Below are 12687 nucleotides of genomic sequence, written 5' to 3'. Positions count from 1 at the left end.
CAATAATACCAAGCTGTCTTCATTCTTATCCTCTCACCAGCACAAATCATCCTTAGTCTTTGAAGATATCCTAACAGGAATTTTTGAAGTATGTGCCATTCTCAGGTCCGCAGACATGAGTACTCCTGCTAAAATCACCTGAATTAAGCAAACTTAATACCTACCTTTCCCATTTTTTGTCATGTTCAATTAATGCACAGAAACTTGTCACCTCTTAGCCAAGAGACTTTGGTCCCTAATTTGCAAGAGGGCAAAGATTTTTTTTCCCCCTCTTGAATATTCTATTGGCTTGTGAATTCTGATGAGAACAGATTCTTTTTCTGAGGGGCCACAATACCCATTCTGATTCTTTGTGTAGATGATTTGTTGACCTCACTGCTTAACTCCAAATAACTTAATTTCAAAGAAGCAACTCTCAACACCGAGATGGTAATAAAACAGATACCCATTCTTTAGTCACTTTGGAATTACTTGCTGAATTCTTCTTACCCAAGACCTGAAGAGAAACAGGAGAAAAAGACGGAAATAGTAAACCAGCGTCTCTTCCCTTTGACTGCTGATTTAGACAAAGGCCATAGTAAGTCAGTAATCACCAGGCTGACATCTCAGACCCTCATGTAGGCCTATTTTAAGCTTCCTGGCTGGCATTGTTAAGACTGCAGGACCTCTCCGTGTTGTCAAAGCTAACCTCCAGTGCCCTATGGGTCTTATCACTTGCCCATGAGAACACTAGGCCAATCTGGTCAAGCATTTGTTCATTACTAGGTTTGCTCTAGGGCAAGAGAATGAAAATGTTAAGGATCACATTCAGGAAATGTCATTGCATTTTTGATACCACAGAAAGCATTTGTGTACACAGAACAGGCATTTTTGCAGTGCTTTCTTTGTACCACACTATGTTTGAAGCCTCTTCCTCTCTCCTTGCCTGTCCTTCTCTGCAACAATCCTCAGTTGTTTTGTGTTAACGTTTCAACACCTTCCAATACCAAAGTATCAACAGGTGTTCTGGTGGCTAAAATAGTCTGTGGGGTCAGAGCAGCAGCAAACCTAAGGTCCCTCCCTGGCTCTAGTCAGTCATGTGATAATACACAGCACTTTTGAAACAAGCCTATTGGGTGGCCAAATGGAGCTCCATCTAGAAACCCAAACAAAGCCAGGCCAGAGGAGAGTCAAGGTTGAGATACTAAAGAATCTCCTTCAGTGGTACCAGCAGTTGCTACTTCTGCAGAAGGACACTTTATTTATAAGGGTACTTAACACTGAATCATACAACTTTGCAACTAGAGAACAGAACTCACACCTCTAAATGAAATTTCAAAGCCATTTTGATTTCACAAACCCCTTGTCATCCAATACCTAATGACAATTTTTTTTTAAACTATACTTACTAGTGGCAAATACCAGTTTTTTGAGAGTTGGTATTATTTTCAGAGATAGCCAGTTCATTCAAACTAAGAAGATGGTATAAAACCAAAGAGTTAGTTATAGTAAAACAAGTTGCAGTTTCCTGAGCAGACCTGAAAATAATTCAAAAAGGGAATTTTACAAAATGCTCTATATAATGGCATTGTTAGTGTGGAATAAAGCTGCTACCAAGGTTATTACAGTTTTGAAGAGTCATTCGATACAGATGTATAAATTCTGGATTCTCATGACTCTATTTTACAACCATTAGGAAAAAGTTTATAGACAATAGAGAAGTCTAGTATAAACTTCTTTTCTGGGTCCTAAGGCGAAAAAACAAAAACAAAAAACAAAAAGACCCTTAAAATAAAAATCTACTATTATTTTCAGTTAACTGGATTTTATGCCTGCAAAGTTAGGTCTAAGAGGTACTCTTCACCTAATTTATTTAAACTGATATCCTAAGTTCTAAGACTTTCTATTCTACATATTACATTAATAACTTACTAGTATCTAATTATAAAATACACTTTATATTATTAAAATGTATTAAAAGAGGCCTGTGTCTCTTACTCTTCTGGAATCTTTAAGATACTTACCCAGACATATCTATAATATGAAGAATAGCTAATACTTATTTGGCACTTCCTACACGCTACGTACTTTCTTAGCTAGTTATACACACACATGCCACACATGCAACAGTTGTCCAAGACCACACAGAAAGAGCTGGGATTGGAACCCAGGCAGTCTGGCCCAGTTGCATTCTTAATCGCTATGGTATCCCATCCTTAATCACTATACTATCTCCATGAAAGGAGAGAAAACAAGAACATAAAATTAGATGTGTAATAGGAAAAGGACAGAGAGGAATACTTGCAAATGTGAAGAGGCTCATTTAAGAAGCAAAAAGGAGAGGGTGAAATGAGGTAGATAGATCCATGTAAACTGAGATGAAGGCTAGACAAGTCACAAAGACTCCACGGGCAACCTGGCATGGGAAAATGGTTCTCCTCTAACTTACTTAAGAGAATGGAGTAATTTGAAAGATACAGGAGTTACGAAGAACTAGTTTGGGTAGATATTGTTTTTCCTTTATTACAGAAAAATCAAGTAATTGAGGATTAATATAGAACTCCACAGTACTGATACCATGATAGTTTTTATATCTAGTCTGCATAACTGTGAACTTTATTGACTAGTAAGCAGATATATGTAATAAATCAAAGTCAACTCATTGGAGTTGGTAAGGAAAGGTAAGCACAGCAATCTGGCTATCTCCAAGCTTTTAGAAGCCACTGTCCCATAAAGAACGTGTGTATGGATGGAAATAACAAAACCCCCTAGGAATGTCCTCTGTTTAACTGCAATCAGGGCCAATGCCACTTTAAGCCTAATCTCACCTCATACATGTGGGGATTGAGTCTCATAGGGTAGAAATTGACTCATCACTGGGACGGACTCGATGAAAGTCAGTCCAGCGCTCTTCCCTCTTTTTTCCAGGTTGCAGTCTACCCCCTTGTCCCTGTACCACTCGAGGCAAACCAGACAATACCAATTTCAAAGCCCTTCAGAGGAGAGCGCACAGCTGGACTAAAGGGAAAGGAATTCCTCTATCAGAGCTCCCTCTTGCTGCTATTTAGACCCGCTTCCTCCCCCAGGGACAAGAGGGTGTCCGGAAAACGACAGAAAACATTAGTTGCGTGAATATCCCCAAATCTGTAACGTTATCAGATGAATGAAGCAACCAATACTCTCGAGGTTCTTCGTCATGCCTTGTATTCTAGGTGAGGGTGAAGTGCAGGGGTTTAGTCTCCCCGTGGGCCGGGAGCCACTCCTGCAGCCTAACCTGGAAAGCCCGCACCCACCGACGAGGCACGTGGGAGGCTTGGCCACTGGGCCGGCCATCCACACTGCCGGCTCCCTGCGGAGGTGCCAAGGATTCGCGGAAGCTCACCCGCCAGGGGAGCACCGGTTCCTCAGGCTCTAAGCGCGCCGAGATTCAGGAACCCGCCAGTCGCCAACGTAGCCAATTCCGCCCAGACCCGCAGACCACCGCTCAGCCCCACCTTCTCCTAGCCCGGGCGCGGTCACGTGAGGTGGGCCAATGGAACCAATGGGCGGCTCGCGCCAATGGAAGGGATTGTCTGACCCCCATGACGTCACAAAGTTGGCGGGGAGCGCGCTCTTCTTCCGCCCCCGCCCCCTCCATCCCTCCACGGCCCTCCCTCCGCCTCCCCGCCCACAAGCCACGCTCAGCCAATCGGGAGGCGGAAGGTGCTCCAGCCCTAGCGTGAGGGCGGAGCAGGGTGGCAACCCGGCGGGTAGGGGCGCAGAGTGGGCCGACCTGGGTCGAGGGGCCGCGCTCTGGAAGCTGCGCCGGGTAGCGCGGAAAGAGCACCTTGTAGTGCCGCCGCCACCGCCTCCTCGTCAGGAAAAAGCGGTTAGTCTCCTGCCCTGCCCAGTTCGCATTCCCTGCCCCTGGCCACGAGCCGCCCCGTCCGGAATCCCCCTCCCCCCGTCCAAAGTTGTGAGGGGGCGCCGCGCTCGGGGCGTCCGGCGTGCTTGCGGAGCGGCCGCCGCAGGCGTGCGGAGGGCGGGAGGAGCCCTGAAGCGCCAGGTGCTCGAGGCGGCTTCGGCGCTGCTGGGCGGACGCGGCGGCGCAGGGGGCCGTCTGGGGGTGGGGTGGAGGGCGGGCCCGCCTTGTCGCCCCCGGGTCTCGGGGCACTACCCGCCCGCTGACGGCAGGGAGAGCGCCGCCGGGACCCGCGGGAGAATAAGCTCCCGGAAGGCTGCGGTGCGGCGTCCCAGTCTGAGGGTCTCGCCTTAATCACCCCACGGTGCGAGGTGGTCCCGTTGACAGCTCGCAGTCCGCGGGCCCCGGATTTTCTGGACTGAAGTCGGCGCGGCGTGGGGACGGGTGGGCAGCGGGAAGGGGATGCAGTGCGCCCTGGGCTCCGCGCCGGGGCTGGATGGAGGGGCTGGTCTCGGGGCGCGCCTCTCCTCGCACCTGGGTTCCTGCCTCCTCGGGCTGTGGCTGTGCCTCCTGGTCGGGGTGGGTTGGTTTGTTTGGTTTGTTTCTTCTCTCCACCCCTTTTTTCCTCCTCCATTCTCTTTCCCCCTCCCAGCCCATTCACCGGGCTGAATCGAGACCTCGCCCCTCCTCCGCTCCCGCCTCCCCGCCCTCGCCTCCTCTAATGAGCATCTCTGCCTTGCTTTCAATGGGCCGGTTCTGCTGTCGCTGCTGCTGCCCGCGCGGGTTGTGGATGTTGTCGGCTCCGTGTTGTGATGACAGGAGAATGTGTGTGTGTCCCGGGCCCAGACGAATTGGTAGGTATTTACTTAACTACCTGTGTTGGGTACCTAGGAAGGATGGTGACAGATTTTATGTGTGGATGGTTTTAGGTGGGTCAGCATGGAATTAAGGAATGATAAGATAAGGCGATATAGGTGTTCTGGATTGAGATATTTTTGTAGTCTCTGAGTGCAATTTTCAGGTGGGAACAAAGGAAACTAATCAAACAAGTGCTGGCATGGTGCTTCGTGTCGTCCAAAGGGAGCGAGTTTCTTCATTCGTGTAAAGATGTCAAGAACTGTGAAATGGCTAGACATTACCAGAAAATGCTGAAAAATCGCAGTCTTATATGGTGTGTTTAATGCAATCGGATTACATAAACTGGGCTTCCTACACATTTAATGGCTATATAGCTTTTCTTTTTTCATTTACATTAGAAGCTTTGCAAAGCTGTGGAGCTCCAGAGTAGGAGCACTAATAGCATTTTCTAATTAATTTGGTGCCTGGGTTTATTGATGAAGTGGAATCATTTCTTGGCACAGGCTCTGCCGAGCACATCAGTAAGAATGGATGGGTCTCTTTCCTGTTTCTGGTTGCATGTTTATTAGTCATTGGCAAATACAGCCAAATCTGGCTGGGACTAAGGTGCTGCATTTTATGTGGCTGAGTCTCGAATGTCAGGTAGGAACTTTTCTGTGAAAGTGTAGTCAGGAATAACTTGAAAATTTGACACTGCTCCATTTTACCAACGACTGTAACTTGATACTGTTCTTATTACCTAGTCAAGAACCATGTATTATACTTCATTAATTTAGCAAACTTGTCAGCAAAAGTTGATGTTGTAGGAGATTTTCTTGTTGTTGAATGACAGGATAATCTGAAAGATACAGTTTTGTGGTGCTCAGTTATTGTTTATGAAAGCATTTGAAAGTATCTGGTCTGATGGAGAGTATATCACTTGTGCTGATGAGAATAAAACACTCATTAATCACAGCAGGGTTTTCATGAATTCCAACTGCCCTGCCCTAAGAATTTTGTCTTTTGAGGACATGTTGGAAGTTGGCAGATTAGGATACAATCTAAGTCCTATGTTAACCCCCGAAAGACACTCTGGACACAGTTTACTCTGATTTTTTTTGTGTTTAATCTCAAGAATTTATGCCTACAAGGAAAAATATAGTTGAGTGTTTGATCATTTGATGTTTGAATTTAAGTAGTATTCAAAAATTGCAGTACTATTCAAACACCCACTGTGTGAATCATTAGCTTTTTGCCACAAGGGTTCATACTTTTTTCAGTTAGCTATAAAAGAAGAAATGTCGAAACAGGACTTTAAAGAAGGTACAGATTTCCTTGATTTGTTATTCCTTAATTAGACAAACCCTGTATGCATCTGTCAACTGTCCCTGTCCCCCACAAAGTAGTACTTTGAGTCAATCTACTTTCTGTACAGATACTTTTTTCCCTGTGAGATTCTTAAGGACAAATTACATGGATAAAAGATTACAAGGAAAATTTCTTTTCATGAAGATTGCATCTGTTTACAGGAAATCTTTATACAAAGCATAAAATGAGCTGATGTACTTTCTGCATGCAAACCTAAGCAGAGATAGGGGTTTATGGTTGGAAGCCAATGTCCTGTGGCCCAACATTTGAGCGTATCTCCTGGCTCAGTCATATACTCTTAACCTTTGGATGACTTTCATTCAGTTTGGAGTGCAGTTATTTAAGTGGTTAACCCTGATGGATTCCTGTTCTTCTGGAATTTTTGTTTTTCATTATTGCATTTCAGGATGCTTATTTGGTAATGGATTCTTTTTTCCAGATTCTGGCCATCACTTTCTATTGCCTGATCTTGTCTTCATTTTTGTTAACAAATCTCTTCTTTGATAGTGCAGTTTAAATAATGTTACTTCTGACCCCTTACAAAAGATATTCTTTATGGTTGACTTATACAGTATTTATTACAGAGCAAACAAGAATCAGTGATTATTCAGTGTTTAGTTTTGCCTCCCTCCTCCTGCTTAATTATCAAGTCTTCTTAAATTACTCTTCAAAAAAAGATATAGGAAATAATTTACTGTATAGCTAACATTTGCTGTTTGTAAATTTTGTTTTCTTAACAGGCTCAGCCTTGGGAAAGAATTGTTGATATTAAGATTCAAATGGTTTTATTTTCCTTATTTTTTGTTCATTGAATTTTTAAATGAACAAATGAATACTTTTAAGAAATATCTCAACAATTTAGGGAAAAAAATACATTGTCGAGGGAGAAGAGGGTTTTTTTTTCATAAATTATCTAGATTAAAGATACATGTTTATTAAATATTGTAGATAAATACCCACCAAGTTATTTTCAGTGTCCTATAATGAGTGATTTTTTTCTGAATTCATAATTATAATGTGGCACCTTTTAGATCTAAACTTTGGACCATTATTTTACTATTCTTTATAGCTTTCCTATGGCAAATAGTTACTTTTTTTAATGTATAAGAAAACTTTGGGCATTCAGATCGAGGGAGGGTGAATGGTGGGATCACACCTATGATGCATAATGCAAGGGTACACGTCGGATCTATTAGTATAGAGTATGAATGTCTTAACACAATAATTAAGCAAACGAGATGAGGTATATATTAACCAGTGTGATGTAAACGTTCCTAATTGTATATGAAATCAGCACATTGTACCCCATAAATGCATTAATGTATACATGATCTATGTGTTTATGATTTAATAAAGAAAACTTTTTTGTCTTTTACTAATATTTTAATTTCTAATTGACAATAATTGTATGTATTTATGATGCACAATGTGATGTTTCTAATGAATGTATACATAAAATCAGGTTAATTGCTATATTGGAGAAAACATTTTTCTACAGGCGACTTCTATAATAGATGAAAATAATGTTTCTTAAGTTTTTCCTTATGGCTGCTAAGTAGTGGAAAATGGTAGCAAGTAGATTAAGTTCTAGACTTGAGACCATTTACAAATGTTACTAAGGAAGTTTTAGAGCTACTAGAATACTTAAACTTTTTCTTAATCTCTGAGAGCATAAATTCAACATTGAATAAATGAAACCTGTACTTGATTTCAAAGCCTTCCCTCAAAAAACATAAAGATATGAATCCCAGAAGAGGCCTCAAAGTAGCCTGTGCTTTCCTGTGTTTACTTATAGTTTAGGAGAGGGAGACCCAAAGATGTGAGCTGACTTTTCCTGGATTATTTGGGAGTTAGTGGCAGATCTTTGTTCCTTAGCTTGCCAGATTGGCACAGTAGTCTAGAGAAGCAAGGTTTGCAAGACCAAACACTTGGCTACAGGAAGGAAGTACTGGAATTTCTATTTTTATTTCATTATATAGAGATTTTTGTATATATGCTATAGTGTACATTATGTTAATACAGTAGTATATGCTTATAACTATACATATGTTGGGAGTATATCTTAACACTTTCCTGGTGCTAGCCACTTGTAATCAAATGCCAACAATTGACAACAGGTCTAGAAACAGGATCTTCATAAATAAAAGAATCACCCATGCAACATGGGAGAGATTTCAAGGCCTTTTTAAAGGATGTAGAGGGAAAAAGGTGATTGACCAGGTATACTGTGACTGCAAAATGTTATATAACCTTCATCTCTTCAGCTTTCCTCAGCCAAATCTATTGTACATTCTGCACTGTTCGTATTGCACAAAGAATTATGAAGAAAAGAGAAAATTAAAGCTTGAGTACAGGAACTAGGAGTTCAGTCCTGGCTCCATGAATAATTGGGAGTTGTACTTAATCAGATTATACACTGTAGAAATAGTACATGATATTTGTATAAAATACAGTACCTCTTAGCACAAGGGTTAGCATTTAGATTGACTTGCTTAATATTTGCAATAAAAGCAAAGCTAGATTAAGTAATTGAAATGTAACTGTTTTCTTTGTGTACATCTGTTTAATTTGCTGTCTAGGAATCCCAGTCAGAAGTTCCAGCCTGCCGCTGTTCTCTGATGCCATGCCAGCACCAACTCAACTGTTTTTTCCTCTCATCCGTAATTGTGAACTGAGCAGAGTCTATGGCACTGCGTGTTACTGCTACCACAAACATCTCTGCTGTTCATCACCCTACGTTCCTCAGGGTCGCCTGAGATATACTCCCCATCCGGCATATGCTACCTTTTGCAGGCCAAAGGAGAACTGGTGGCAGTACACCCAGGGAAGAAGATATGCTTCCACACCGCAGAAATTTTACCTCACACCTCCACAAGTCAATAGCATCCTTAAAGCTAATGAATATAGTTTCAAAGTGCCAGAATTTGATGGCAAAAATGTCAGTTCTGTCCTTGGGTTTGACAGCAATCAGCTGCCTGCAAATGCACCCATCGAAGATCGGCGAAGTGCAGCAACCTGCTTGCAGACTAGAGGGATGCTTTTGGGGGTTTTTGATGGCCATGCAGGCTGTGCTTGTTCACAGGCTGTCAGTGAAAGACTCTTTTATTATATTGCTGTCTCTTTGTTACCCTATGAGACTTTGCTAGAGATAGAAAATGCAGTGGAGAGTGGTCGGGCACTGCTACCCATCCTCCAGTGGCACAAGCACCCCAACGATTACTTCAGTAAGGAGGCATCCAAGTTGTACTTCAACAGCTTGAGGACTTACTGGCAAGAGCTGATAGACCTCAACACTGGCGAATCAAGTGATATTGATGTTAAGGAAGCTTTAATTAATGCTTTCAAGAGGCTTGATAATGACATCTCTTTGGAGGCTCAAGTCGGTGATCCTAATTCTTTCCTCAATTATCTGGTGCTTCGAGTGGCATTTTCTGGGGCCACTGCTTGTGTGGCCCATGTGGATGGTGTTGACCTTCATGTGGCCAATACTGGTGATAGCAGAGCCATGCTAGGTGTGCAGGAAGAGGACGGCTCTTGGTCAGCAGTCACACTGTCTAATGACCACAATGCTCAGAATGAAAGAGAACTAGAACGGCTGAAATTGGAACACCCAAAGAATGAGGCCAAGAGTGTGGTGAAACAGGATCGGCTGCTTGGCCTGCTGATGCCATTTAGAGCTTTTGGAGATGTAAAGTTCAAATGGAGCATTGACCTTCAAAAGAGAGTGATAGAATCTGGCCCAGACCAGCTGAATGAAAATGAGTATACCAAGTTTATCCCTCCTAATTATTACACACCACCTTATCTCACTGCTGAGCCAGAAGTAACTTACCACCGGTTAAGGCCACAGGATAAGTTTCTGGTATTGGCTACTGATGGATTGTGGGAGACTATGCATAGGCAGGATGTGGTTAGGATTGTGGGTGAGTACCTAACTGGTATGCATCACCAACAGCCGATAGCTGTTGGTGGCTACAAGGTGACTCTGGGACAGATGCATGGCCTTTTGACAGAAAGGAGAACCAAAATGTCCTCAGTATTTGAGGATCAGAATGCAGCAACCCATCTCATCCGCCATGCTGTGGGCAACAATGAGTTTGGGACAGTTGATCATGAGCGCCTCTCCAAAATGCTTAGTCTTCCTGAAGAGCTTGCTCGTATGTACAGAGATGACATTACAATCATTGTGGTTCAGTTCAATTCTCATGTTGTAGGGGCATATCAAAACCAGGAATAGTGAGTGGATCTTACCCTGGCAATTCTCAAATGAAATAAATTTAAAGGGCAGAATTTTTTTTAAGTTACTAATATAATAAACATTTCCAGAGGGTCACTCCAAGAATTTACCCATTTGATACCCTAGCTAGTTAAATACTCCAGATTGACTTTGCAACAGGGTGGCAGGATCATGAGAGTCTGGTTCTGCCTAGATTAGCCCTCATAGCACCTGCACTTTTGAAGCAAGTTATTTCCTCATTGTAGGTGTCTTGAAATATTGGTTGCTTTTACCAACCTGAGAAAATTAGGATTACCTAACAAGTAGAATCTTGAATAGGCCAAAAGCAAGGATATTGGAAAAAAAGGAGAAACAATATTCTTCACCCCTTCAGACCCCTCTCTTCACTAAGATTCCAATGTACATGAGAACATGTATTTATTGCATGATTTTCTAGGTATATAATCTATGCATTATTCATATAAATTTACTTTAGCCTGATACGGTTTTCAGATCCAGTACTTTAAGCCATAAATGACCAAGAACCAAACAATCTAATTTCTAAGTTTTTGTGATTATTTCACTGGAATGCTTCTTAAATAGAAGAACTATACTCCCTCCCCACCCCTGGTTTCCTAATGTAATTGAAACATTTTCTATTTTGCCACATCATTGAAGATAATAAAGGTTTTTAGTTTTATCTATTCTTATGTTGATGTTAAGTAAAAAGGTTTTTTAATTTGTACTAAAGAAAGCTTTATTTAGTTTGAAATAAAGAGATTCAGAATAAAAAGAGACTGATATGTTCATTTATTATCATCTTTAGCCACCAACACATCACTCTCTTAAATAATCCCCGATGACTTGGCATGCTGTAAGTGTATGGTGGGTAGACTGCTGCCGGGGAATCATACTTCTTATTTAGTGTAATAAGAATCTTCATCACTTTTGGAATTCTAAAGGTGACATATATAAAATAAGTTTAAACATCAATTGGGGAGTAAGATTTAATATCACCATTTGGTATTGAGACAGGAAGACGTTTTTATTTTTACCCATTTAGACATAGGTCAATTAAAATATTTGGTTTAAAATTACTAAATGCTTTAAACATATTGTAGCTTAGATATATGTGTTAAGATATTTACATGAGAAATTTTAAAAGGTAACTATTGTGCATGCCTTATGCTTAATAGAACACTTAGTATTGTCAAATGTTGTTTGCAGCAGTCTCCATAATTATCTACAGTCCCTTCTAATACTGTATCAAAGTAAATGAAAGTAATTGTGTTCAGATTGGCTTTTGGGGAGCTTATTTGATACGCATCAAATGGCATTTTGTTCTGTGTTTGGTGATCTGTATTCAGCTGTGCATAATTTTTTCACTTATTCTAGCATCACTGTTTAAAAAGATGGCTATGTTTGTGTTTGATAGTCACATCGATTCTAATATAAAACATGATCAGCTTTCATTGTGTAATTAGTTGGATGTTTACGGGTCCTTTCAGATTTTTGTATGAGCTAAATCTTCAAGAATTGGACTGTGGATATGGAGTCAATGCGGTATTGGCTGCAAAATTTGTTGCAATTGAAAATAGACTGGAAAATTGCAGCTCAGACTATCCTATAATGTTTGTTTTTTGAAATTTTTTTTTTTTTTTAAATCAGCTTGGAAATTTTTTCCCAGGCAGTATTTTGGAGGGGGGAAGGCTATATTATATATTTATTTCTAAATGTTTCAACAGAAAATTTATCTTTTAATGAAACGTGGACTGCTGTAGCAAAACCTGTTTTCAGCTACTATTTGAATTGCTCTTGAACAGCACCACTGAAGAGTTCCATATTATAACATACTGAGTAATGTCTCATGTCTATATAGTACAGGAAATACAAAATTGGTTTCCTGTGGTCGTGATGAAGATGGTAATATTATTACACAAGAAACTTGGTCTGTAGTGTGAAAGCTGGTCTACTCTCTAAAGAAAGAAAATTGGGTTTACAAAATCTGAATGTACTGTTATCTAAAGGCAATTATGATTTTTATTGTAATTGGTTGTCACTATGATGTGATGTCTAGAATTAAAGAATACATGTGAACTTTCATGGTATTTAGCCTTTCTTTTTTTTTTTAATTTAATTTTTCTAACATACATATTCAACTTCAGTATTAGTGGGTCATGATATATAATACACCCCTTAATGGTTACATGGAATATTGGTATGGTTCACAGCGCTTGGTAGGAAAACTGTCTTATGAAAGATGTACATGTATGAAGATACGTGAACTGGTTTACAGAGAATGGTCGGAAAAGTGCTCACAGTGAATTAAAGCTTCATATCTGCTTTCTGGATGTCCTGTGTTGGTTTTCAATAATAGCGAGACTCA

General features: G+C 41.0%; 1 protein-coding gene across 3 annotated transcripts; it reads left to right on the top strand.

The window, feature by feature from the left end:
• The first annotated feature begins 3759 nt into the window (after positions 1 to 3759).
• On the top strand, positions 3760 to 12650 carry PDP1 (pyruvate dehyrogenase phosphatase catalytic subunit 1). 3 transcript variants are annotated; one of them, XM_003782477.2, is made up of 3 exons: positions 3849 to 3868; positions 4700 to 4734; positions 8665 to 12650. In XM_003782477.2, the coding sequence occupies exons 2-3, from the start codon at positions 4704 to 4706 to the stop codon at positions 10320 to 10322; spliced, it is 1689 nt and encodes a 562-aa protein (XP_003782525.1). In that variant the 5' UTR covers positions 3849 to 3868; positions 4700 to 4703; the 3' UTR covers positions 10323 to 12650. The 3 variants fall into 3 exon arrangements, with proteins under 3 accessions (XP_023373751.1, XP_003782525.1, XP_003782524.2); XM_023517983.1 differs by lacking the exons at positions 3849 to 3868; positions 4700 to 4734 and adding an exon at positions 3760 to 3847 and having other exon boundaries at positions 8665 to 11015; XM_003782476.3 differs by lacking the exon at positions 3849 to 3868 and having other exon boundaries at positions 4606 to 4734.
• The last annotated feature ends 37 nt before the right edge of the window (positions 12651 to 12687 follow it).

The sequence above is a fragment of the Otolemur garnettii genome, unplaced genomic scaffold (genome assembly GCF_000181295.1).
Source record: "Otolemur garnettii isolate 467f Iridium unplaced genomic scaffold, OtoGar3 scaffold00004, whole genome shotgun sequence".
NCBI lineage: Eukaryota > Metazoa > Chordata > Mammalia > Primates > Galagidae > Otolemur > Otolemur garnettii.
Note: the sequence above shows the minus strand (reverse complement) of the source record. Positions and strands in the feature narration are given on the sequence as shown.